Source organism: Oculina patagonica, chromosome 4 (genome assembly GCF_052425735.1).
Source record: "Oculina patagonica isolate OP01 chromosome 4, crgOcupat, whole genome shotgun sequence".
Lineage (NCBI taxonomy): Eukaryota > Metazoa > Cnidaria > Anthozoa > Scleractinia > Oculinidae > Oculina > Oculina patagonica.
Genome location: NC_135761.1, coordinates 59,087,403 through 59,114,784, shown reverse-complemented (window position 1 = coordinate 59,114,784; position 27,382 = coordinate 59,087,403). Strand labels below are relative to the sequence as shown.

At 41.0% G+C, this 27,382-nt stretch overlaps 3 protein-coding genes across 11 annotated transcripts; 1 reads left to right on the top strand and 2 right to left on the bottom strand.

Moving 5' to 3' along the window:
* The first annotated feature begins 904 nt into the window (after window positions 1-904).
* Window positions 905-6,389, top strand: LOC144650946 (uncharacterized). Its single transcript, XM_078510787.1, has 5 exons — window positions 905-1,096; window positions 4,059-4,165; window positions 4,472-4,703; window positions 5,167-5,211; window positions 5,973-6,389. The coding sequence occupies exons 1-5, from the start codon at window positions 994-996 to the stop codon at window positions 5,984-5,986; spliced, it is 501 nt and encodes a 166-aa protein (XP_078366913.1). The 5' UTR covers window positions 905-993; the 3' UTR covers window positions 5,987-6,389.
* Window positions 6,390-11,886: 5,497 nt separating this feature from the next.
* Window positions 11,887-20,148, bottom strand: LOC144650927 (uncharacterized). Of its 4 annotated transcripts, none has more exons than XM_078510727.1 (6): window positions 19,919-20,148; window positions 15,378-15,506; window positions 14,399-14,629; window positions 13,617-13,742; window positions 12,893-13,071; window positions 11,887-12,500 (listed from the first exon to the last, which is right to left on the bottom strand). In XM_078510727.1, the coding sequence occupies exons 1-6, from the start codon at window positions 20,049-20,051 to the stop codon at window positions 12,150-12,152; spliced, it is 1,149 nt and encodes a 382-aa protein (XP_078366853.1). In that variant the 5' UTR covers window positions 20,052-20,148; the 3' UTR covers window positions 11,887-12,149. The 4 variants fall into 4 exon arrangements, with proteins under 4 accessions (XP_078366853.1, XP_078366852.1, XP_078366851.1 ...); XM_078510726.1 differs by lacking the exon at window positions 19,919-20,148 and adding an exon at window positions 17,097-17,522 and having other exon boundaries at window positions 11,887-12,494; XM_078510725.1 differs by lacking the exon at window positions 19,919-20,148 and adding an exon at window positions 17,097-17,505.
* Window positions 20,149-22,456: 2,308 nt separating this feature from the next.
* LOC144648903 (uncharacterized) lies at window positions 22,457-27,192 on the bottom strand. Of its 6 annotated transcripts, none has more exons than XM_078508347.1 (5): window positions 26,930-27,192; window positions 26,469-26,594; window positions 24,981-25,142; window positions 24,451-24,516; window positions 22,457-23,988 (listed from the first exon to the last, which is right to left on the bottom strand). In XM_078508347.1, the coding sequence occupies exons 1-5, from the start codon at window positions 27,033-27,035 to the stop codon at window positions 22,601-22,603; spliced, it is 1,848 nt and encodes a 615-aa protein (XP_078364473.1). In that variant the 5' UTR covers window positions 27,036-27,192; the 3' UTR covers window positions 22,457-22,600. The 6 variants fall into 6 exon arrangements, with proteins under 6 accessions (XP_078364473.1, XP_078364471.1, XP_078364474.1 ...); XM_078508345.1 differs by having other exon boundaries at window positions 22,457-23,993; window positions 24,453-24,516; XM_078508348.1 differs by having other exon boundaries at window positions 22,457-23,991; window positions 24,457-24,516.
* Window positions 27,193-27,382: the final 190 nt, after the last annotated feature.

Sequence of the window (27,382 nt, the reverse complement as noted above, 5' to 3'; positions counted from 1 at the left end):
GAACTAGGCTCCTGAAAGGGGGGGGGGGGGGTTAGGTTTAGGGTTAGGTTCCCAGCCCAAATCCCATTTCCCATTTCCCAGGCTATTGTTTCCCACATTTTCAAAATCGCAGTCCCAGTTTTCTTGTCTGTGATTCTATTCCCAGTGGTATATTGCGGGGGTATTCCCTAAAATTTCCTACGGGGGCGTGCCGCTGAGTATCTGAGACTCTGGATCTGTTCCAGAGAAAAAAGGCTGAATTTGCGACCCTGTTACAGACAAACATCGCAAAATAGGTACCCTGTTCCAGACAATATCCACAATGAAAATATATGAAGATAGATGTAAAAACACTAGCGTATACATCACAAAGCACTCTCTCTCTGGCTCACTTGAATTCTTCTGTGGCTCGGAGATAAAGCAATGAGAGGAGCGGAGTTTCAAAGCCAAACTTGATAGTGTTTAATCAGGATTCTGGGGGAAAAAACGACCCTGTTCCTGAGTCAAAACGGCGATTTTTATACCCTGTTCCAGAGTCAGAGAGGCAAAAAGCATACCCTGTTGAGCGGCACATACCCGTATAGCCCTTATATGGGAGTTCCCCCCCCCCGCCCCCCCGGGAAGAACACTTATTGAAAATCCATGGTCCATGCCGACTGGAGGAGGCCTACTATGTTCAAACACTTCAGCAATAGGTTATTTATTTTTTATTTTTTATTTTTTATCTTTTTTTTCATCAGTCTTAAATTAGTGGCGAAGTTGCCGCTAAATTTAATATTCTCAGATCGTGGCTCCATTGCTTCTCTCCCGGCCCCCTCTCCTCAGACTAGACTAGACGGCTGAGATCTTAGCTGAGATCAGGCGTGGGAGTGCGAAGTACTGGAAACGAAACTCTAAACCGGTTTAACCGGTGTATCTGGTTTATCTGAGTCGTTTCTCATCGACGCCGACAGCGAGGCCACGAGGAGTTTCGTCGAGCTACAAAGAAGTTGAAATCTTGAAAAATCATTGATCATGGAAGAAAACAAGGTTCACGTTGGATCTTTATCCTACAGCACAGATGACTATTCTCTCAAATCCTTCTTTGAGGAAACGCTTCAACTAGACGTTGTAGATGGTAAGTGATCCGAGCTACGATAGTTAGCGAAGGGCAATTTTGCAAAGCGCCATCAATTTGAAAGATCGATCGAATCGGAAGGAATGATGAAGAATTGATCAATAGTTGACTTCAAAGTTGTTGCTCTTTAATCAACGAGTGATCGAAAACCGGAATGTAGCAAGGTAAAGCATATTTATTTGAAACCTCGACGCGTGTATTAAGCTTATATGGAAACCTCGTGTTTTCATTTTCTCAGAAACATAGAAGCATAGTTTTAGCTGAAAGCTTTTGAGCTTCACATGAAATGCACTTTGGCTTGCTTGCAGTGAGGCTCGGACGCGTAAATATTTCCACAAGTCTTGTTAAAACGAGCGAACGCAGCAAACTCCTAGTCACTGAGAATAATTTCATCATACCGCCTTTATTTAGCTGAGTTTTTAGAAAGTTGCGAAAATGTTAATGCTCTATAAATGTGATTGCGTGCGCCGAATGACTGTGTGGACTCAGACATTTTTTCCGGCACGTCAATTTCTATTTTCTAAGAGATTGCATAATGCTTCTATCAATGTTAAAGGAGCTACGTCACAGGGACTTTGCAGATTTTTGGTCTAAACTGCTCACTAGTGGTAGGGAACTTAACTCCAGTCTGCAGAGTATGGCAAAGCAAGCGCCAGCCTTTTTACTAAATGATCATTGTGCATAGCAGAATCCCAGCAACTACCACACTCCAAATTCATGAAATTGAACTGAACAAAGATTTTTTAAACCAAACTTCGCCTACTGGTTTATTACTTTAAGGGAACCTAAATTTTGAAATAAAAAAGGGGGGAAACCATATTCGTTTAGGAGCAGGAAGACCTTGTATATTCCATATAATTCCTTTTTAATTCCTCTGTGAGTACTGGCAAAGTACACGTTTTTAGTGATAATTTATTTTTCAAACATAGGAATTGATCTGTGTTCATTATTGTGTAGCCCCCCCCCCCCCCCAAAAGGACATGTAACAATCTAGTTGTTCCTTAGCATTGGGACACTAATTAGTCGCGCGTTCGTGCGGTCTTCACTTGTCTGTCATGTCAGTGCTCCTTCATTCCGCCGCTGTATTTTTTGCCTGGGCCTTTCCTTCACTTCTCCTTGTTTCTCCTCCTCCCTCCGTGTCGCCCCCCTCCCCTCCCGGCGTCGGGCTTTCCGTCTCCTCGTCCGTTCGGCGGTGATCGGGTTGCCTTCCCCTCACTGATATCCCACTCAGTCGCGCCGGCCTGGATTCGCTCTCTCTGTCGCTCGCGCACACCGTTCTGTTCTTTTGAGAGGTGATTCTGTGTCGGCGCATTCTCGGACATCGGAGCCGTGGCCTTCCGTTCTGCAGGCAGACTTGTGTCGCCCTCGCGTCTGTTCGGCGCGTAGTGGCTCTTCCTTCTTCTGCTGTCTTCTCCAGTGCGTCAATCAGCTGGCCCTTTTTCGCTGCGTGTTGCTCTTGTCATGCCTTCGTCTCCAGCGTTTTCACGCCACGCGCAGTTCCGATGCTTCCCCTCGCTTTCCTGACAGAGTGACTTGGTTTTTTCTTCATCACACATCGTTGCGTGACATCACCTCTTCGTCGCTGTCGCGGCTTCTGTTGTCCATGTTGAGCGGCCGCGCTCTCCTCGGCTCCTTTCGGCCGCTGCTCTGATCCTCATCTCATTTCGGAGCTGATGTGCACGTGGTAGTTGTTTCTCTGGTCGTGCCGTTGCTTAGTTGTGGGTTCGTCACCCGAGGTGCTCCGCCCCCGACCCCTGACGGCCTTGATCCCCCCTCCCCCTCGATTTCCTGTGGCCTTCCGTGGGGGGTTCTGGCGGCTACACATTCAAAAAGAATTTGATCGCTACACCTAAAATATGAGGAAAAAATGATAGGTCACCATACTCGTTTACGAGAAAGCGACAATTTACTTCTCTCGCTGACTAAGGCGTATAAAAAGCCACCATTTTGTTTATTTGCATGCGCTAATTACGCGTAAAATTCTGCGCAGTAAGGATGCGCAATACAATACAGGGCAATAACCTTAAGACCTGGCGACTAAATCGGAACTGAAGTCACCACCAGCCTTGCGACTAAAGTTGAGAAGAAAGTGAAAGCGAGCTTGGAAGGTTAAACTATCCACAAATGATGATGATGACCATAATGGTTTATTTGTAGTATCACCACTGAGTGGTTCTTCACCTACAAATATCTATACCTATAATTATTCAAGCCATCTGAAAGGGTGCGGAAAAAAATAACAAATAATGCAGAAGTGGAAAAATGTGTTTATTAAATACCCTGGATTATGCAGAAATTTAAACAATAAAAAATATTGATAATGGGCTGAAGAAATTATAGTCTGAGTGGTTTCTTGGGGAAACAGGGAGAGCATAAAATATGTGTGCAGCTTCGTCTTGGAATGTATTTGATATTAAAGGTCTTTGCAGCTGAAGGCCTTTGCTTGATCAAAAATCACGGCTTTGCTCTTAAGACTCGAGTTTAAGGTAGTTTGGCCAGTCAGGACTGTGAATAATTCACAGTACAGTCAAACTCCCGCCTTGTGGACACATCGCTATTACGGACACCCTGTTAAATATTACGGACAGGAGATGAAGTCCCGCTGAATAGAGAATTACTGAAAATAAGTCTCGCTATAACAGACTTTCTCTATCACGGACACCAAATGGTGGTCCCAAAGGTGTCTGTTCTAGAGGGAGTTGACTGTACCCTGCATTGAGGCATTTGAATAGAACATCTCAGCTAAGTTCAAATGCCCCACCTATGGCAGGCTCTCTCCCCCCCCCCCCCCTCCTTCTCCAGCTTAACATTGATAGTGCATTAGTCATGAACAGTGTTATGATAATAACTAACCTTATTAACCTACTATTTAAGGGGTGACAAATGAATTTGCAGTAAGACCAGTACATTTCAATCAATTTTCTATATTGTAATGTTAACAATTCTCTTTTTCTTTATGCAGCCAAAGTTATAATGGACCGGGAAAGTGGAAGATCAAGAGGCTTTGGTTTTGTAACTTTGGGTTCCTCAGAAGATGTTGATAAAGCGCTTAACGAGAGTGATGACTTGGTAATATATATAGATTTAGATGACAAGGCGTACATGTAGTTGATCAGATCTCTTCAGATCACAAGTATAAGTGAAGCCTTTTTAGTCAAAGGTAATGATGTCAGATGTGGAAAAAAGGCCAATGCTCATAATGGCCGTACAGGCCAGTACAGATGTCAGTGGGTTAAGTAGAAACCATACTCATCACCAATCCCATAACTCTGTTCTCTGTGAGCAAATTGCAAAAACAATTAAGTCCAAAAGGTTTGTTTCTTGTATCCAAGATCATAGTGATCTATTATTTTAATATCTTCTATGTCTTTAAAGGAGTTGGATGGTCGAACAATTAAAATATCGAAAGCCAAATCCCGTGAAGGAGGTGGTGGTGGTGGTGGAGGAGGCAGACGAGGAGGAGGAGGCTTCCGAGGTGGCAGAGGAGGAGGAGGATATGGAGGCGGAGGAGGAAGATACAGTGGAGGAGGTGGTGGATACGGTGGAGACAGAGGGTACAGTGGTGGCGGAGGATACGGCGGCGGTGGTGGAAGAGATTATGGAGGAGGTAAGTTCATTTCTGCAATCATATTGCTGGCTTTTATTATCACAATTTCTACCAATAATATGTAATCCTAGAAAGCAATAGAGATGTGCACAAATAATTAGGAACCTGTCAAAACAGATTCCAAGAATATTACCAATAATGCAGTCAAGTAACTAACTACATGTACAATGTTGTTGTGCAGTTTACTCATTGCTTGTCCATGATAAGAAGAGCTATACAGTTGATTCCTGATAACTCAAACCTTCTAGGGAAATTATAAAAGGTTCTAGTTATAAAGCGAGGAAATAACTTTGAAATATTAATGGACTGAAGGGGAATTGAAAAAAGGTTTCAGTTGGTATAGCACAGAATTTATACTTGATTGGCGGATGGTTCGACTTGCCGAAATTCAACTGAAGAAAAACATTTTATGTTGTGTAGTGCGATGTGCAAAAAGCTAATTGCCAGACTTTATGATTCACAGGATCTGGAGGTAGTTATAGCAGAAGTTATGGTGGAGACAGTAAAGGTAAAGGTGCAGTTAGTGTATTTTAGTGAAGTGCAAAGTGTCTGTGTTGTGAAAGAGTTGATAAAATTAATGTATAATCCTTAATAATTATGATGCATAACATGTTTGACTTTCGTGTTCCCTTTATTGTGGAACATGGCTGCTTTAATTGTGCACATGCTTGGCAGCATAGTACAGCTGGCAAGTATTTATAACCAAACAGCACCTTGAAGTGTAATTTCTGCATTTAATGCATAGTCAAGCTATAAAAAATTTTACATATTGATGAATTGTTCCAGGTCTTTGGACTGCATACTTGCATCTGAACAGCATACATACAACACATGAGGCAAGCCTGTTATTTGGAAATGCACATGTTCACCACCAACATGTATATGCCCTGGCGCCAGTGTTTCAGATAAGAGAGGGTTCTTGTGTAAAAAACCTGACCAATCACCTTCTTGACCTGACAAAGTCTGATTATTTGACGAGGCCCTTATAATCCCTTATTTATTCCTGGTGATTTGGAACCCTGCATGCCTCCATTACAGCATGCATGATACATTTCCTTGAATGTTACAAGCGGTTCATTTCCATTTAAATTGGTCTTGCAACACGCAGTTCTCGCTCAAAGCTACAGCTCTTGTCTACTGTGAAAATACTGTGCTGCTAAACAACTTGCCACCAAGTTTTGAAATGATCAGACCTACATTGATTTAAACAGACCCACATTGATTTCTCCTAACGATTCAATTTGTTCTATTTGTCCATTCTCACAAAAGGCCGTGACTGGTAATGCTCTGTACTGTTCCTGTCAGTCTGTTACACTTGATGAGCTGAGGTGATAGTAACAAGAGAAAAAAATTCAGTGTGCCGTCCTGAAACTTGATGAATGATAAACCTCAGCTTATGATGTTCGGTGCTCTGAAGTTTCCTGTTACGTTGATCCATGTGCTCTGAAAACCTCAGCTTATGATGTTTGGCTCTCTGATGTTCCAGTCCGTGACCTATGCAGAAATGGCTCACTATATATAGTCCATCGATCCATTGTGTTGTGTTGATATTGCCTAGTATAGCTCAAAGCATTTAGTTCCAAATGCTGTTTTTATATATTTGTTCAACAAAGAGTTGTTGGTTTGTTTATTCAACCCAGTTAAATATCCGATGACTGTACTGCATTAAAAGAAAACGTTTTGCTGTGTCCGTGCAAGTGATCAAACTGGTAAACTAAAGCAACAGTGGGTCAGGACATTTTGGTGGTGAGAAATAATCGGATCTGTCAAATTCAGACTCGCTGTTGCAACTTCAACATTGCGTAGGTGGTTTGCATCTGCATACTCTTCAAAGCTAGTTTGAAGTATGCCATTAATAACAATGACAAAGTCCATGCAAATTTTTAAGTCACCAGACTGCTTAAATGTTTATTCAAACCAGATGTTATAGCTCTGTCAACATTATTGGCTTTTATTCATAGCGTGAATTATAAAACACGAATAATATTTTCAGACCTTCGTGCAAAACGTTCAATTTTTTCTGCCATTTGGACAAAGTTTGGTTATTTTCAAAATATTTATTTGTAATGAGCAACCCTGTGGCCTCTTGAATTTTGCCAAGATTTTTTGTTTGACTTTGCAATCTAAACAATTCAATTCAAATTAAACGAACTTTGAAAGAAAGCAAAATAATGATTATGTCATTGTAAACCACCTGTTGCATATTCCTAGTTACCTTATGCCTCGGAAGACCAAAGTTTGAGGCCTCTTGGTTTCCTGTGAATCTGTTGTGATAAATTTCTAAACGAAGATATCACAAAATTTTGTAAATCTGGCCTGATGAGTTGATGAAAATCAGGACAGGAAAAAGCCTGAATTGAAAATGTTACAGTGGTGTGGAAAACTAAAAGAGTGATTTTTGTGGCCTTTCTGGGCTTTGGTACAAATCGAACCATTCACAGTGAAGTCAAGGTTGGGCAAACATGTAAAACATTTCAGTTTACCCTTGTGAGCAACACACAGAAGATATTCAGTCTATGACTGCTGGTTTCCAGTTGTCCAGAGACAGACAGACAGATAGCCTGGGTAATTTGGTCAGTTTTCTGCTCTGTTGCTGTCAATGGTGAAAGGCAATTAATGATTTCTTGATTTTCGTGAAATTTCCAAGGAGATCCAGCAATGCGTTGTTGCAATATTGACCTGAAGGTTTCAATAATATTATTAACTGTTCATCCACATCGAGATGTTTTACGTTTCCTATGAAGCAAGTTGGTGGTGGATCAAGGGGGAGTGTCTAGGGCCCCTTTATTGGTCACTACAGTTGACAATTCACCTCCGCTTTTAATAATGGATCCATAACATTCAAATCCAGTTTTTTTGTGTTTTTCTTTGGCTTTTTAATATCAAGGCATTGTTTCAAGGGAACTTTCCCAAGGGGGTAGCCAGTCACTTAAATCTGGGAGTCCCCCCTCCAGGGGACTTACAAGTTTACTCTTGTGTTTGCCTGTTCTGATATAATCTGAATAGTGCCTTGCAAGGAGACAGTATTTCAAAGGTTTGAATTTTTCTGCTGTGGATCTTGGGAAAAGGCCCAACACTCTTAAGCTTATTTGGATTTGCCACTGATGGTAACTGTTTAAAAGTATGGTGGGCAATTTTCGTCACTCCAGTTTGCTGCTGATGGTGAAAATGTCCTGTCAGGAGGCTTAAGACCATTTGAAGCTGTGGTAATGCCCCTATGTCTATGGTGAGTATGAGTGAGTGTCTTAATTAAGTACATTCTCATCCTCAGAGCTGCTTGTCCCTCTTAGGTGGCAGAGCCTGGGGCACAAGGAATTAGTGGCTCTGGAAACACATGATTTGATTGGCTAGGTGTTTAACAAAAAGAATTTATTTGTAGCCAATTTAAAAAACAACCATACTAGAATCTTCATCATATGACCCTTGGCTCTATCAGCTGAGATGGGAGGCACGGTGGCCGCTCGCTCGACTCCGAGTCGAACGGCCCGGGTTCGAGGCCGGGGCACTGCGTTGTGTTCTTGGGCAAGACACTTAACTCTCACAGTGCCTCTCTCCACCCAGGTGTATAAATGGGTACCGGCGAATTTACTGCTGGGGGGTAACCCTGCGATGGACTAGCATCCCATCCAGGGGGGAGTAGCAATACTCCTAGTCGCTTAATGCTACGGAAACCGGGATAAGCTCCGGCTGTATGGGCCTCATGGCTCGGAGACAGACTTAACCTTCTACCAGCTGAGAGGGACGTGGCTCTGGGGACGAGAATGAATTAAGTTAGATGTAATACTTATTTACCTGGGTGTTGTGATAATTTTCCCATGTACTAAGCGGTAGCTGGTAATGGCGCTTACAAGAAGGCTTTCAGCAGAGCTTTTCACTTTCAATCCAATAGATACCGTAAAATTCGAAAATAAGCCCTGGCTTATATTTGCTCAATGCTCCTTCCAGGTTGGGAATTTTTTTTTTTCTTTTTTTTTTTTGGGGGGGGGGGGGGGTGGTGGAGGGTCGGGGAGTGCTTGTTTTTTGAAAACGTTTGGGTTTATTTGGAAGGGGATATTGCGTCTGAAATATCTTAGGTGCATACAAGAATACCACAAAGTAAAACCCCATAACCATATGAATCCTACAGTCGTCGAATAAACATTACAGGTGTCTGAGCATACTCTTAAGACGAAAAATACAATATAATCGTTTACGTTTGAAATTTGGGGTCTTGGGAGAACTTACGATACCCATCATTTAGGAGTGAAAGGGCAAGTACTGTATATTTTCGAGGGGCAAAAGTAAATCATTTAGCGGGAAGAGTTCCTCATCCCATACGGCGTGCATACGATTTTCTTCAGAGTCGATGCGGCTATGCTGAATTTCAACTCTTGTAGCTCCTCTGGTAGAGGCACACCAAATAACCGGAAATGAATGCCGTCTTGTGACGTCGCTAGAAAACCGGGTGTAATTTTAGCGTGTCTTCGTTGGGCGGCAACTGGCGGCTAATCGTGGTCTGGGTTTAGGTTGGCAAAGCAAATGTAAGGAGGCAGTGCCCAGTATAAAGGGTAAACAGTATACCATCTGTTTTTTTGTTTGTTTTTTGTTTTGTTTTTTTTGCCACTAAAGATTGATGGTGCTGCTTTAAAGGGATGCTGGACTATAGAGACCTAGACACTACGTTCTTACAAATTCAATGCTAATTTTAAGTCCAGGGGGGAGTACTCCGGCTTGTAAATGACGGGGATGATCGAAGGATTTTTTTGGGTTTGTAATTTTAGATTCTGGGATTTTTTTGGGTAAGAAAATTTGGCAAGTATTTTTGGGGGTGACTTGATTCAAATAGGGGAACTTTTTGGGTATTAAAAACAAACTAAAGTGATTTGGCACGGCCTTGGCGTATTTATGGTATGATGAATATTTAATAAACAAACACAAGCGTTATTGCCCCTCCTAACAATTTAGGGGTAGTTTGACAAGGGATTTTTTTTAGGGGTTATTTTTGGTCCAGGGATTTTTTTGGGTAATGTCGGAAGAGTTGGGGATTTTTTTGGGTCCTGAGTTTTGCCTTCATTCGATCATCCCCGTCATTTTCAAGTCGGAGTACCCCCCTGGGATTTTAAGACAAATAGATTGAAGAACTCATTCATTCCTAGCAATGCGCTCAAATTTTAAATATTTGACATTTCATAGCTGTATATTTTGTACATATAAGGAATTTTAACCTTTTTTAACCATTGTAATTTTTTTTGTAAAAAACTATATTATTCAACCCTCGGGTTGCAATTTAGTTTTAATAAAGCATCTATCTATCTTTTTCTATCTACACATATGTTACTGACGTTTCTTGGAAGCTATACAGGGCTGCACAGAGACATTTGGCATTGAGTACTTGGGGCGGGGAAGGGGGGGGGGGGGTGGTGTTCACTAAGGTGCACATGGAATGTGAGGGGAACTGTACAGAGAGGAACAGTTCCTTGAGGTCGAACACGTTGACACGCGGGTGTAGTCAAGTTTCCACCACTTGTTTGAGGGCAACCTGCAAGTAGGGGAAAATAATACTGGAAAAGGGGTTTTAGGGACGGACCAGTAGAAAAAGGATGGAGTGGGGGGAAGCAAAAAAAATTCATGCAAGGCGAAATGCCAAGAAAAAAATTCGTCCAAAGGGGAAGGCAAAGAAAAAAATTCATGCAGAAGGAAAGTTCCCATTAAGCACTAAAAACGCCGGTAATTTTACACTTCATGAGATCGTTTTTCGACGAAACATATCAGGGAGAATACTTAAAATGGCATTTCCGAGCCTAGAAATTCCCCCCCCCCCCCCTCTACAGACAAGCGTCTCCAGCGCTCAACTAGTTTCATTCAAGCAAATTACATTAAGCCCGGCTCCCCGACAAGCAAAACATTTCTTCCCATACGCCGATGGTTATAGAAAATTCACCAACATTTGTAAGACATTCGGTATAAATTATCATCATTGACTAAAATTTCATTGTCCTCTTTGATCCCAAAAATACTTGTGATTATCAACAAAAATTAAATAACATTCCAAGGAATAGAGCAGTCTTGTGACGGATCATAAAACACAGCTTTTACCGGCCCATGTTCCTTGCCTTGACATATTACTCAAATAAAGTTTTTACGGTTCGCTTACCTTTAGGGCGACAACTTTGAGAATGTGTGTGTACCGATTGGTTAAAAGGTTTCGTGGGGCATTGGTATGACGATTAATCGAACACGCACTTCAGCGCTCGTCGTCTTCGCCCTCGGAAGCAACTTTCTTCTCTCGAGGATGTCCGTCTGTTGACCCTTGCTAGGAACATCCTTTACTTGCCAATCCAACAATGTACACGGCGTGACTTGTCACAGTCGTGGTCTGGGTTTAAATCCCAGGTTGGATAAGAAAATGTAAGGATGCAATGCTCAGTATGAGGGATAGACAGTACGCCACCAATCGAGACGTAAGTGCGGTTATTGGTAAATGCTGTCAATTGCAATGAGGGGGATTAGTAGGTTCTCGGCTCGACGAAATTGGCAGCAGTAAAGGGCATGGATTGCGGACTTCTGCGACAAATTGAGGGTGGCGGATTTTTTTTTAAAGATGGTGGGTCGTGGATTTTTGCTGAGAATTTTTGCCCGGACTTCGGACTCTGGCTGTCCCTGTAAAGTTAGAATCGTAGATTACTATGATTACTATGCCATAGTTACGCATGCACGAAGTTTTGATTTCAAGTGGAGAAAGTCAGGCAAACTGGCTAATTATGTCCTTGTATGTTGGAAAAATTGCTAAAATACCAATAACAGTTTGCTTTCTTTTAACAATTCACTTAATAATTGTCTCAACCTGTTTCAGGCACATTTTGTGAATAAACGAAGGTACGAAGTCAATGCTAGCACCGTTTGACCGAATTCCCATGTTAGTGCTCTTTTAAATATGGGTGGGAAGTACGGAGTGCACAAGGGCTATCGGCATTGAGTACAATGAGGGATTTTACTCATACAGGATGTCAGGGGGAGCTATACAAGGAGGGACTGTTCCCAGAGGTCGTGCATATGGGATGTTAGGGGGAACCAACGTTTTGGGGATTCTGTTGGCGAAGTCGCAATCTTGGAAGTATTTCAAGCTTAAAGGCTATTGCCGCTTGGAACAGTGCAGCAACTTCTTTCATATCAATTCAAGGGTCATCATACAAGCAGAAAACAATTGTTAGAAATACAATATCTTTATTTTGCTGCAGTCATCCGTCACAAGGTTTCTCGGTCGCCTTCACATCGTCAAGAGTAACAGACATTTTTCCTGAAAATAGTCACTACATGAAAGTGAACAACTGGGCGGCATAACGCTTTTTAAAATGTGCGTGATTTCTCTCAAATGAGAAAATTTCTTGCTTCAAAGAGCACTTCACATAGTAAGCTACGTCATGTAATCACCATCAAAAGTAACTATATCAAAACTAAGTTTTGTTTTCATGGACTTTCAGGGAAATCGCCATGCGCTTCTGGTTGCATGTAAAAAGCCTGGCCCTGGCCGGGGACGGTGTTGGGGACCTGGGGCTGCATGGGGAACATATTTGGCTGCTGTGGAACGTCACTTCTTTGCTGCGTCGCTGCTGGCATAGCTGCCTGCTGGCTCGCAGGTGATGCCTCCACGGGGCTACTGCTGGAGGATTGCATCTTCATGAAGTCGGCGAACTGGTCATTCAATGGAGAAACAGGTGCGCTGGGTGTTTGGTCTTTTTTGTCAGCGGCTACTGCACCAAAACTGTTGGCACGCCATTGGTCGAAGACTGCATTTGCATCGTTTGCAGGGGGCTGCGGCTGAATGAAAAGTTGGTTATGTTAGCTGTCATTAATTACACCCCTTGCCAATAAAATTGTTGCGAGATATTTTTAATTTAGTTTTTTTTGGAAACGGGATTGCCTTCCTGCAATTTGGGATGAAATAAATTTTCTACTTTCATTTGATTCACTCTTAAATACCGTCGTGTCAAGGTTGTTCTCAATTTCCGTTGATTATTTTTCGAAAGATAATTCTGCGGGATGTATTTATTTGCGAAAATAACGATAAGAATGGAACAATAAACTCCTGCATATGCATAAATGCAGAAAATCATTATACTTCATTTAACGTAGATATACCCCAAACCCCTGTTTGAACTCGACTCGCACATTTGCCCACTCACTAAGCTGAACCCTACGCGATCTCTAACCTGTGTGCTGTCTGGGATGGTACTCTTGGCTACAGCATTCATGCCCATATTTGGATCCGCTGGTTGAAAAGGAGCAGGGTTGGCCGGGTATTGATTCATAGGACTGGGTGCGAAAGCTGCCTGACTCTGGTCTGGTACTGCAGGGTTCTGTGCTGGGACACCATTAAATGAGGTTTGGGCTAAAAAATGAAATAGGAATACAAAAATCCTCTGTGAGCAATTCATTTTGAGCTATTTTACATCAAAGGACACTGGCAATCCAGTGAACCGAAGCGTGGGAAAAAACGTGTGTTAAGAAGTCGTGATCGGTTTTGGTTTTCTTTATGATTAAATTGGTTGAAAAAAGACGCGGGTTTTTTCAACCAATCAGTAAGCGTAGTAATGCATAACCAATGCAAATGCGAATTACTTTCAACGCTTACGTGAAAATTGATCTAACGTGGGGTAAGTAAGTGAGACGAGGATGATAGTTGGTTGCTAGTAAGTGAAAGCGTCTGTCATTTTGGTCATTGTAATGTAACTTAACTGACGTTTTATACAGTTAAATCAGTTATATCAAGCGCACACGTAACGTATTGTCCAGTAAGTGTTTGTCCGTTTGTCAAAACACGTCATGCCCTAAGCAGCGATCTATACGGTATGTCAACCGCGGGCTCAGTTATCTCTTGTAGTTCTTTTGGTTGGAGACTGTTGCATGCACGCTTGAATGAGTAGGGCACTTTACCCATGTTGGGGTAGTATGAGGCGGCCTGTTGCCCTGGCATTACTTGCTGTTGAGCTGGCATGTTTTCTTGCATAGGCACGTTAGGAGCCTGGAAGCTGGCAGTTACAGGGACTTGCATCTTCTTAGCTACAACGTGAACAACAAAAACGAGTGAAGAATGTTAAGAGAAAAAAAAAACAGATATCCCAAGACGAATGGAAATTCTTCACTCATGGAATAATGAATACTTGAATTAACTTGAAGAGCACCGTTAAAATAGCTTTTTCTGTCACAAGATTGTTTCTCGAGCTTGGAAATTCCGCTACTTTGCTCCTGAAATGTTAGAAAGCTCAAATATTACAGTAACTTTTACGTGTTGTTTCCGCTGTCGCACTGACTCGAATGTTGCTTTCCCACTCCTTCCCTCCACCTCCCCTCCCTAAAAAAAACCGTAAGTTGCCTCGTCCCTAGGCGTCGCTCCTTGTCTAACGCGGTGCGTGTGCAATTGTGGAACAAATCAGACACATGTAGAAAGGAAAAGAAATTTCGCCTTTCGCCTTCTTCTCGTCAACTTTCTTTTTCAGGACGATTCAGCAACAGGTCTAACGAGTTGTGTTCGAAACAAAATCGAATACAACGAACAAAACTGGCTCTTAGCAGCAAATAAGAGACACCTCGGAGTTACTCTGCTTTTATATCTGAGTTAGCAACTGTTAGAGGTTACTGTTAAAAGAGGTTATATCTATTTTGCAGTGACATGTTTTCAATTTTGAAAACTTGTTTAAACTGGTTGGTCCAGTCACCTGCTTCTTCGGGGTCATCATCATCATCGTCATCATCACTGTAATCATTGTCGTTATCGTTATTATGTTCACTAAAATCACTGTGGTCAGTTTCAAAGTCGTCTTCAGAATCGTGTTCGTATGTCTGATCACTGTTGTAAGGTCTGACATTGATAGCCTGGTCAGTGTCTTCTCGTGGGCTATCATCTGGACGTAACAGCGCTGATTTCACGTCGGCGTCGCTTGTACCGTCTGTTGTTAATGTGTTATACAATGTTATGTTGGTTAGTTGTTAGTGGGTTACTGTGATGGAAGTGGTTATAACATTAGTGTACTTACTTAAGCTTTATGCATTGCTGTGTTAGCTTTTTTAAAGTTTACGTTAGCTTAACTGATCCAGTACTTATTTAGTTAAGACCCATAAATGCATGGGACTGAACTCCCAGTGTTGCAAATTCAACTTGACGCCATATATTGGACTCTTGTATGCAAATAAACTTTCAACATACATCGTAGCTGCTTTTTTGAATAGTATTGGACGCCGTCAGCATGCAACGAGAAAGTCTGAGATCAAGCGTATTACTGACCGTATTAAAGCTCGTATTATAACTTTTTTTTACCGGCACTACTTCTGTAATGCGTTCGGATTCATAAAGAACTTTTCTGGAAGATGGGTGACCTCAGACCTCTCCATAGCTGACTGCTTCCCAATTGGCTATAATGGCGACAACCCAGCTAGTATTAGAGCCAGGAAGTGTAATCTCTGCGAATGTAAAGGTGCTCTGTGATTGCGAATATCGAAGGGAAACAACTTTCATTACCCTTTCAGCCACAACCCTTATATGCTCACTGGCTTTCCACTCGCCTTACCTGTCACCCATGCTCTTTGTCTCTCCGTTCCTATACTAATAAGGTGCTTATTTACTTGTTTGTGTACCTATACATTTCCTGTCAATCACTCAACTGTAAATCATCAACTTGCCAATGAAATCAGATTTACCTGCATCACCCTTGGCTTTCTTCATGCAGCGTGCCATTTGAATTTTGTACTCGTACATGAGAAGTTTTCCATTGGAGTAATCGTCGATAATGTTCTGGCAGTCGGCTGGTGGGCCGTTTAGGAGGGTTGCTGTCGAGAAGCGAAGAGAAAATTGTTAAGGTCGTACCACAAATGAAGCGTACCCCTAAATCACCCTTGACACCAGCCTCTCAGGCAGCAAAAAAGGAGGGGGAGGACGGGGGGAGGACGGGGGGAGGAAGGGCAACGGGGTCTGAACGTCTAGCCTCCCTACCTTTTACACGAGATTTTTACCCCTTCGTCAGTGGCTCACACCTCTTTGTACTTCTTCTATTGCAAACTATACGCTGATTTTCAATTCCGAGGGCTCCCAGGTTCCGCCCCCTTAGGAATTCTGTTTCCCGCCCTCTTTCCATCCCACCTCCCACCAATTTCCTACCCCCCAGTCCCATCTTAAAGCAAATGCTGTCTCAAAATAACTTACAGCCTTTGAAGTCAAACTGAGGTAGCATACATAAAGGTGCTGTTTAGCTTTGTATGGGTGAAAGGTACTTTAAACGCACCGCAAAGGTGCTGGTACCTTAGCTTTCATGCGCTGCAAAGATCAAGAGCTACTGTTGTAAGAAGACAGTCAATATTTGGGGCACGCGTGAACCAAGGTAATGACAACTTCGATTCCGTCCAGCGTTATCATACCAGTGTTAACCCAAAAAATGTTTGAACGAAAAGCAAGTGACTGTTATATCCAAGGTGGAGAGTTCATTGCTAAGACTCCATTACTAACATGCAAAATCGATGTGTCTGTTGTGTTAGACACATGACTCAAGGTTTGAAGTTTTACCCGTACACTTTTAGCCCTTCGTTCCTATTGCAATGAATGTTCCCTATGGCAACACATCTAACGTACACCATACTCCTTATTGTAGGAGTCAACGCTTTATTAAGACCCTAATAAACGCTATTTTTGCTCCACACGTAAAAAACACTTGATAAAGATAACCTCTCTATGCGAAATAAATAGACATTGTATCGTGTGAAGTGTCGAGAAGACTCATGAATAATGCATGTGTGATGACTACCTCTGGTCTTGACCTTAGCGTCTTTGGTAACTTTAAAATAATAAAAACACTACAAGTGATTTCCTCGAGGACACAAAACTTCTATCAAAGTTTGTTTAGACTGGACAGCCACATTAGAAGTAGAAACTTTATATAACTGTCACCATGTGTACCAACGATTGCGGTGACAGCACGAACCTTTAATTTCGAACATGAGTTTACATTAGAGAAAATGTTAACTATTTTTAAATCGTCGATATTATTAAAGTCTTTACGATCGATTTAGATTTTTCTTAGTCAAAAATCCCATGAGCCGAAGCCAATATTGACTATTGGTAAGAAATGTTTGTTTGATCCAATTGCTCGCGTTATCAAGGGCCGGCCACTCATAACCCCTAAACAACACAACTAAATGGTTTAACTCAATAATACTAAAACGCAATTGTATGTAATTGTAAAAATCAAAAGAAGCTCTTTCCTTTGTTGTATTCTACGTGAATTGCACACAATTCCACGGACAGAAAGCCATAAATTTATTTTCAACAAATATCTGGTACCTGTCACAACACACTTACACCTCTCGGCGGTGATCAAACGGATCCGAACTTGATTTAAAAATATTAGAAGAAAATTAAACGGTTACCTTTGGTGCTATTATCTTTCTTTTCTACCGTAGCCGTTTTGTTAGTGGCTTTGTCATCCGTCTTTTTGGGATTTTCGTCTTTCTTCTTCGAATCCTTCGAGTCGTGTTTTTTGCTAGTATCCTTATGTTTCTTGCTATCCTTGTGTTTGGCCGTGTCCTTATGATGTTTCTCATCTTTGTGTTTTTTATCCTCGCCCGTTTTGGCTATTTTGCTTTTCGCATCCTTCTGCGTCTTACTCTTCGATGATTTGGCCGCGCAAATTGCGATAAGCACAAGAAGAATCAATAGAACGCTTAATCTCATCGTGAAATCGAAGCTCAAACGTCCAAGGTGAAAATAACACTGTGGTGGATTGCTAGGATTTTTCTCCCCACGGTTGACAACACCGCCCGGCCGCGCGCGCGCTTTACAATCGCTCTTACGTTACGAGAAGAGCGACAACTTTATGAATTATACATGTTTTCATTTCACGTCAATTTTTTTAACTTATACACTGGAAATACCTGCTGAAATTGTTACGATCTCTTAAGAAGTAGCAGGTAAATTTTGTCTTTCATGTTTGTCTGCATGGATAGCCCTTCGTCTGACTCCAGTTCTTGTGCGTACGCAAAACGAAGCGAAGAACAGGTTTTTAGATCATAAAAAAATACATCCAATTTCGCGGCGTTAAATTGTAATCAATTTTTACCCCGAAATAAAGAACTTTTCTGAAGTAGGTGGTAGTTCGATCATTTGACACAATTAGCCAGCCAAAAGGTCTGAAGTAACCCTGAACAAGACTACATACCGGAATCAGAATTCGGTAGATCGGTTTCCTAAGTGAATGCAGTGTACTTGAAGAATATTGATGATGAAGGACAAACGAAGCAGACACCCTACCTTAGGCTAATGGTTAGGTCCCTAGATCATTCAAAGGTCAATTGTTCGGGCCTTGTAAACTTTCCTCGTGTTTTGTTCTTGGACAAAATACTTGATTACATTTGCACTGATATCACGGCACTAATCCCGTATAACTGAATTGGATACTGATAAAGAACGGCCTCCGCTAGTTTCGACTTCAGTGTCCGTATATGAATCAAAAGATTTGGAGCAGCCGATTTTTCCAGACACTGTACATTATTAACACCAGCGTGAACCCTTCCAATATTGATGGAAATGCATGTTTTGGACACTTGTACATGTATTCTCAAACGCCATCTTAAGGCTGTTGGCACGGATGTTTTGATCTCGCGTTCACTCTGTTTTAGAATTAGCTCTTGTCCCAAGAACATAATATGTCCTCATAATATTCCTTACATTTGTCCAAATTCCTCAGTTCTCTTTACCCGAGAATTTGGGTTCGTGTCAGATCCTTTTATTTCCATAAAGTTACCAAGGTAATCTTACGATGATGCAACTGACTACAGAAGGGCGCAGAGACTGTCAATGTTAATATAATAATCCGGCAAAGGTTCATTATATAACGAACCTTTGCCACTTTGTCTTAACACTGATTCATATCTATTTTCTCCCAAACGTGTCACTGACATTTCGATAAGAAAGAAGAAATTTGTGTTTTGACGTCAAAGCTATGCACTGCTCGTTTTTTGCCGCAAAAGATTAAGTGGTCAGTAATAACTAGAGGGTCTGATGATTTTTTCTCAGCTACCAGTTAAAATTTCAGCCCATTTCTCATCAGCTATCAGTTGAACTTAGATTAGATGATTACATGATTATTGAGGCCGTCCGATAACACACATGCGGCCTACATGAAGAGTTACCATAAGTATGCATGCCTGAAAGCCTAGAACCACGAATTGTATTTTAGTTTTTTGGGGGGTCCTGGAGGCCTATGCTTTTTCATTTCTTGGTGCGTAGAAAAAACGTCGATTCTTGGCCGTCGGAAGGCTAAAGGCAATGAAGTGCATGTCAAATGCTTAGCTTGAAGCTCCATTTGAAGACCTGAGGCCGCTTGTGCAAATGGTGGATAACGCTGGTCACTGGACAGTTTATCCAGTGGATAGTAGAGGGGAGTTGCCCCCTCAGCTACGAAATTGGCACACTAATAGAGTTTGTATTTGTTTTTTATTTTAGTGTTATCCACCCTTTGAACAACTGGGACCTGCAAGTTTACTTTTAAAGCCAGACTTCTCGAGCTTTTTGGACTCTGAATCTCGATGACATGCTTGGGTGCCAATGGTAAGACGTCAAAAAACAACCCTTAAAAATCAACTAACAATCTATATTTCTGGAATTAATTACCCGTAAATCATCTGTCGTTTTAGATAAAAAAAAAACTGCTCAATCTAGGAGTGAGAGTGAACTTAATTTTTATCACCAACAATCAAGGGAGGTTCTCAATAAGAATTATGCATCAAGGGGTTGAACAATGTCATTGTGTTTAGCCAACCAACAAAATGCTTTGTTTTCGACTAGGCAACAGGTAATCCCTTGAACCCTAGAGCATCCTCACTAATTCATCTAGAGTTAATACACCATATGTTTTACTGAGCCAGGGAGCCGAGAAGCAATTCGAAACAATTATCACAGTTTTCCTCCAGAAAGCGCATACCTTGCTCATTTCATCGATCGCAGCGAAGAGAGAGTATGCTGTTGATTTGTTTAGCATTGCTATTTTAAACTGACAAAGTTAGCAGGTGTTTATTTTGCTTTTGGTAACGGAATTTGCGCTTATATAAAAACCATTTTCTTTTCAAGTATCAGATCTATTTTTATGATTATATATACACGAATAACATCGAGTACGTCCACTTGCAACATCTGATGACCAGATTCGAGTTTTAAATAAATAAAGAAGACAGACGTTCAAACGCCAACTTACGGTCATTTTCCACTATGAGGTCCCATCTTTTAACTATCGTCTTTGCATGCGATGATCTGTGCTTTGTTGGTTTTCCCGACGCAGAACACACACAAAGTACAAACAAAACCCAGGCAACTGTGAAGCGATCCATTCTTTCAAACACAACGGTCTTGTTCCGCTTGGCTTGATCGAGATTAAAACTTCAAAAATTCAATCAAAACCGGCAAATATTTGATATCTACCATGAAATAAGCCGCCAAATTTGGCAGTTGCGTTGCTCGAGTCATATCTCACCCAGCGTTTTGGTATTACGTCATGTAGTGTTCAAGCAAAGCCAATTAGATCGGTGCACTGGCGGTAAATATTGTTATAAGATACGCACTTTTGGAAGATGGGTTGTATTTTGATTGGTTTAAGGGATGGTTTATTATTAGTGTTAGCGGGTGCCGAGACATGGAAACTGCAAATCTGGTAAACGGAAAAATTGTCACCTTTTAAGAGGAAGTGCAGGTTTATGTTTGTCAACTGGTTTGTCAAATCAAAAAGTAAAATCAAAAGTGCTAGAATTTCAGAGATCACCACAGTCGATGCTTGACTTAAAGCCGCGAAGAGAGTTTCACAATAACTGCCATTTTTTTTTTCCCTCGCATCACGACTTAAGGAACGCAAAGGGACTTTAAGTTGAGGATGGGCCCCCCCCCCGCTTTTTTTTTTTTTTTTTTTTTTTTTGTTTTGTTTTTTTTTTTTTTTTTTTTTTAAAAAATTTTTCATTTTTTTAAAAAATAAAAAAACCAAGAAATATTTGAAAAATACCAAACGCCCCAACCCCCCGCAACGGAAGTCCCCCCCACAAGCAACGCCCCCCCCAAATTCTACCGTCCCGAGGCAGCCGTCCAGGTATCTTAAAGCCTAATTTCAGTTGAGGACGGCGACGTTAAGAATATGCTTATTTGTTTAGATTTCAGCTGACCGAGGAAACATTGGGGAGGAACTTAAATTTTTTCCCTTGCTTTTCTAGGCCCCATAATTCCGTGCTCGATCCGTTCGAGATGGTGGCCTGCGCATCAGATATAAAGCCCCACGTAGTGGCATGAAAAAGAGCGCAACTTTCGGGGCTTGCGTGTGAAGAATGTACATTTCTTATTGCTTGTCTTCTTCAGCACACGCACTTATACAATTAAGGGTATTGTTGTGACATATATGCAAAATCTACCGAACGGAGTGTAAAGTGCAAAACATTTCCTTTCCTATAAGAAATTCAGTTGAAGAGCTCTCCAGTCAACAAATTAACGTAATAAATTTTGTGAGACTAAAAAGACCCTTATTTCACATTTCAAGACCTGACAACAATACCGTGTTGCTAACAGTCTGATAGAGAGAAAGAAACTCTTCAAAGGGCCATTAAGTGGTTCATAACGTGATAATGTCCTAAAAGAGAAGATCATCAAGTAATCAATTCTCATAACTGACAAAGAAAGAAATGATAACAACAAGTAAGGAGAATTTATACTTAGGATTAAAAATACTTGGAATGAAAATATAAAGAAACCTTTATTTTGTACAAAGCCTTTATGATGACAAAAAGTCGTGATTTAATATTTTACGCTTCATACTGATTTGTTTGTGGCATTAGTCTATTTTACCTGACTAAAAGCGATCTACTGATTTCTGATGCTAAAAGAAAAATACATTTCCATTGCCTAGGTTAATTAAGAATGGTATTTCTTATTTAAAAAATAACTTAAAACAATTTAATGATAGGATGATTTTTTCGTAAATCTGTCAACAGATATCGTTTCCAAGGAAACAAATGATTTTTATAACCAGTTGTAGTCTAACATTTGAGTGTACGGCAGACTGTAAGCTGAACGCTTTTTCGGTTCAACAATCTTTTTGCTTAAGTTATTTGTTGTTTATATGAACGTACCCCTTTCTATATAAATTATTTTTATTATACTTGACTGTCGCCTTTTTATGGCCATCAAAGAATACTTTATGCTAGACGAATGCTCGCTATCTTGTTAATTTCTCTAGCGCTAGATACCATTGCAGACTGTAAAAAAAGAATAGAGCTAAACCATTTTTACTCAGCCCTTTTGATCAATTTTAAAAATTTATAGTCGTTGTAGCTAGCTCAACAATACGTGGACTCGAATCGTCACTTTAAGTTCTGTTTCACCAACTGAATGAAACATATGTTTGTCCTTAGTCATTAGAACTGTCGCTAAAGACGTCTTTAGGTCTGTACAGTTAGAGTTCGACATGTAGCTAAGCAGATATAACGTTTCTACCAGGGCGCTTTGCTATTCAACTCTTTTTGCGATGTATAAAGCTAATCTGGAGGAAACCTCAAAGTAATAGTTACTTTACTAAGGCTAGAATATAAAGTTTGTACTTTAATTTATTGTATTTATATATTTTGTACAGTCTACAAGGCTGTACAGAAACTGTTGGGGCAAGCAGGTTTTTTTCACTTCACATTAACTCCCTATTGTCTGGTTTTCCACAAAAACTGATCGGTGACATGAGGTCAGGATTACACGCATTTAAACACCGACAAACGAGAAGCGCAAATAAACATAGGGAACAGAGTGTTATCATTGTTTGAATGTCAAACGACGAAGTAACTTCTTTAAACACAGAATCGGCAGCTCCTTGGTTAATACTTGAGTTGTGAATCGGATTTAATCCATTGTTCCATCATGGTACATTACCATTGTACAACCCGTATTGCATTCTCTGCAAATTGCTGTAGTAAGGCTGTCTGTATTGATAATAGTTCTGGTAATACGGGTTTCTTGCTATCTGGAATTTCTTGGTCACTGAATAGTCATTATTTCCATAAAACCTGTTGGCACGTGAGGCCGCGATCCTTTGGTTGTAAGCTTGATTATTCAACGCCTGGACAGTGGACTTCTTGTAGTTATTTCCATAAAGCTGATTTAAATTTCCTAGATTTACTGGTGCAGCAGACATTCTCTGGTTAACGTTGTAAGCTTGATTGAACCTCTGGACAGCGGACTTCTTGGTCAGCGGATAGTCAATCCCCATGGTTACCGGTGAAGACGAGACTCTTTCGTTGTACGCTTTATTTAGCGCCTGGACAGCGGTATTTGCTTGAGCGACGAAGCTCCGAGCAGGAGCTTGAAGCTTGTGAAAATCTTTATGGTGAGTAATCTTTTGGATAAGTGAAAGCATGCGTCGCAGGAAAGTTGCATTTGTGGTGTGTAAAATTTTGTTTTTGAGTACGTCGAGGTTGATTGATGGCTGACTAGGTTTGACTTTGTCAACAGCGGCTGGAGAGGCGATGCTTTGAGTTAAAGCATTCTGTGGCCGGTTTACAAAAGTAGGATTTCCTGTTACAACTGGTTTTCCAAACCTGTTCAACGTGTTTAAAACCGGCTTGTTAATGTTTGTGGCTTGGCCAGTGGGTTGGTCGTCAATTCCAGGTTTTTGTGGAGGTTTTTCATCAATGGACTCAGTGCTGTCATCTTTGTCTGGGTCGCGCATGTCCGCGTGAGCATCGTCAATATTTTCAACCGGGCTGCTCTTCACATTAAGATTAGTGGCAGGTTTATTGTAAAGCTGCGGTTTGGGGCTTACTCCGTTAATTCTATTTGTATTCGCAGGGTTGCTCGCCGGAACCTTGTTGAAATTATTCATCGCATTTTGAAGAAGGCTGGAAACTTTGTTTTGCGTTCTCGCGACAGGTTGCACGCGGGCCCTTTGTATGTACAGCGGCTGTCCAACAGCAACAGCATCAGGTCCATGTGAGCGGTCTTGAAGTGTGTTGGGGTAAAATGTTTGGAGTAAATCATGGTTGGGCTTTGGTGGAGTAACCTGGTCGTCATTTGAAGCCAGCCGAGTATATTGGTCGCCAAGCGCGCTGGTAAACTGTGGCTGGTAACTTTGACTCTCTACAGAGCTTGGGCTGACTGTGAGGGAAGGATTATTTTTAAAGGAAAGTGCCAGTTTCTGGGACTCGCGTTGATAGTCGTTTAAGCTTGGTCTTGCAGCCTTGTTTCTTTGCACTGTGGTTTGCAGTACAGGTTTGGCGGGCACTAAGGGTGCTACTGCTGCTGCTGCTGCTGCTCTGATGTGAGGAAAAACATGGCAAGATAATGAATAATATTGTGGGGTTCGGTTAAGATTGGTACTAAATGGTTGACTATTGTTGCTGTAAAAAGCAATAGATTGTCATGTATTTTTATGGTTAATCAGAGCAAACCAAACACTTGGCCGCGATATAAGCCTATGGTAGATTCATGTTCTCCGCGAATCTAATTGGTTTAATAAAACTATCCTACTCACCCGCGGTGTCTATGGGCTACAGCCAGCTTTATTTATTATAATTCGAATCAAATGCTGTAAAAACATTCCTTTCCAACTTTTAGTAAAAAATTAACGTCTGCATTTCCTTGATCAAAATGTTTTTAGCTATTAACTGACTCTAACTCCAGCCGTCATAATACATTTTTTTATTATTTTTTTGCAAATAATCATTTAAAAAGAAACCCCGTTCTCTATACGGCAATAAAGGACAACAGGACACCTACCAGGCACAGGGTACCGACGCGGTACATAAGCCATCTTGTTGGGCTGATAGATCTTGATTGCTAAAACAGGAAAGGATATTGTTATACATTATATACCAAATTTGTTTCAATAAAATCACTTAAGCTACTTGTCTGTATAGATTAATTCGCTGTTTTCCCTACTAATCCAGTTTAAGAGACATATAAGGAATGTACAGTTTAAGGAATGTACAGAGCTGTGCAGTTTAAGGAATGTACAAAGCTGTGTTATTGAAAGCTTGCAGTCGCAGCGATTTCAATTTTTTTTTTTTCACGCGTTTTATGGCAGTAACCAAGTCAGTCAATAATGGAACAAGAGCTATTAAACTCTTACTCTTGTTTAGCCTGAAAGCTCTTGCGCTGACATTGCCATCAAATTTGAACCTGCTCACTCTGCTCTCTTAAAGAGAAATTTTTATAAGCCTGTTGAAGAAATCCCCTAAACACCTGACGACTCTGGTTCTAATTTGGCAATCAAACGATAGAAATCGTCTATTTTGTTTTACCTTGAGGAATGGTCTTTGGCTTAGGTGCTTTCTTTACAGCTGGTACATGTGCAGGAGTGTAGTGATAATCCTCGGTGGTAGATTTGGCGATCTCTGCAATGTTGTCGTTGTTAATGTCATCTTCCGTCGACTTTGCAATTCCTTCGATGTTTTTCAGTTTCCCTGTAAAGTAGAAGGTGCATAATGTTTTTAAGGATATATTCCAGAAATTATTCATTTTCCCGATAAATCACTTTCATTTCTTTATCGGAAATGGGGAGCTTAAAGGTCAGGAAGGGAGATTAGCATTTAAAGTTTGATAAGAGGGAGGGGAGAATGTTATAATCGTATCAGTAATCTGAATGAATAGCCGTCAATACCCGATTCCCTCTAGCGCGCGCCTGCAGGATCACGTGTTGTATTCATCAAACTGCGCGCGGACTCTCGTTGCTGTCTCGCGCATGGTTTGATGAATACAACTACCGTGATTCCCTGGGCGCGCGCTAAGAGGGATCGGGTATCAAACCGAACAGGTCTCTCTCGAACTCGTCCTCAGACTCCGCCCGGTTCTTTTGTCCAGCGTTGCTGTTGCTGATTAAATGTATCGTGGGCTCTGGCGCTGATTCACGCTGTTCTAAAATGTTCTATAGATTATTTTGAATCGTTGCTTCGATTAAACCAAAGTGGTTATAAAATACTGATTGCTTAGGCGATATTTCTTGCAATAAAAGTCCTGGTTAATAAATTGAATGATAATCCGCCACATACTTCTTTCAAATTTCTCCTTAGAACTTGACTTGGTGGTACATATAGACTGGTCTCTCCTACCTTATGGAACAGATGACAGAGCAGGCTGGACATGTACGCTGTAGTTTTCAAAATCGAAAAATTAAAGACCCCCAACAAAAACCAAGTTCTCGATGCCGAAAATTAACTGCGCGAACTTGAATACCCTTCTATATAATTCGTTATGACTAATCAACGTTATTGTCAGTTTACTACATAATTATCTTGGTACAGTGGTCAAACTAGCTCTGCTTGATAAGTACAAAGGAACATGGCAAACTGTTTTCAGTTTCATTTTGTTGGGTTTTGTTTAGTGTCACTGGAAACTATTGCTTTGGAAAATTAAAATCAGTTGTTCCAGTTCTGAGACTAACTGTTTGTTAATGCAGACGAATATTTATAACTTTCGTTTTTTGGGCCACTGAAATCGCGAAATTTAAGTCCCCCAAAATGTGCCCGTTCCATTTTCGCGAAATTAAGCTCTCGCCATAATCCAAGTGAACCATAAGGAAGTTGATGGAGTTATTCATTCTCATCACCTGTCTTATTAACAAAGTGTTGTCATTGTAAGGAGAAACTAGTAGTTAATCGCTGTTAAGAATTAAAGGTTTGCTGCAACACCATTCACCTGCTGCAGGTACCAAAACATCGTCGATGGCTGTTCTATTTTGACATACATTTTCGCGCCTGTTAGACTATTTTCTTTTATACTGCGTAAGTTACCTTGTCTTCCACAACCTTTCTTCCGCTCTAGATATTCTCTTAATCTGATGTATCCTTTTCTAAACTGGTGCTCTACAAGCGCGCAATCTGTGATCTCATCGTCCAGTTCTGTGTCTCCAACTCGATCTGCAAACAATATTCACTTTTAGACAAATTGTTTACGCGAATACTTAACTATCAATTACTCTTACATTTAACAAGCCTCGCTCGTTTTACCCAAGCAATTTTGCGTAAGTTAGATCAAAGGCGCCGTTGTTCGTGTGTGCGAACTTAACTCGTTAAAATTTTACGTGTCTACTGAATTTCGTACTACAATTGACATTTACTGGGCGGCGTTTCCAAGGGAAGATAATGATCGAGCTGTCCCATTTTTGTTTAGTAACAGTAGCATTGCATTCCTAAAATCTATCGAGTCCAAACAGGCATTCAGATTTCAAGATAATAAATTGAAACTCACTTACTAAACTGGTTGTCGAACATAGAAAAATCCGAGCGCTTTGCTGGTAGAACGCTTCCAAGACTCGCAGCGACGAGCGCAGACAAAACGACCGCCCACTTAAACAGCATGGCCGACACCTTGGCAAACTTAATATGCCTGTAACTAATTGAACCTTAACAAAGATTCCAAACAACTTTACACAAAAAAATCCAAGCGTAATCAAGATAGATCTTTGAAGGAAAACTCGCCAGCTTTTCGCTGGAAGATGATTTCACTGATGTCTGACACCTTGTCACAAACAGTTCGTGGATTGTTCTATTATAATCTCTGACGCCATTGATGATCTTATTTATCTCTCGATAGGCAAGCAGAAAAAACAACAGCTCACCTATTTTTTAGCGTTAAGTGGAAAAAGTTCACCGATATTGTCTAAAATTATGTTTTGTGTGCGGACGAGAGCGCGCCGATTATGCGG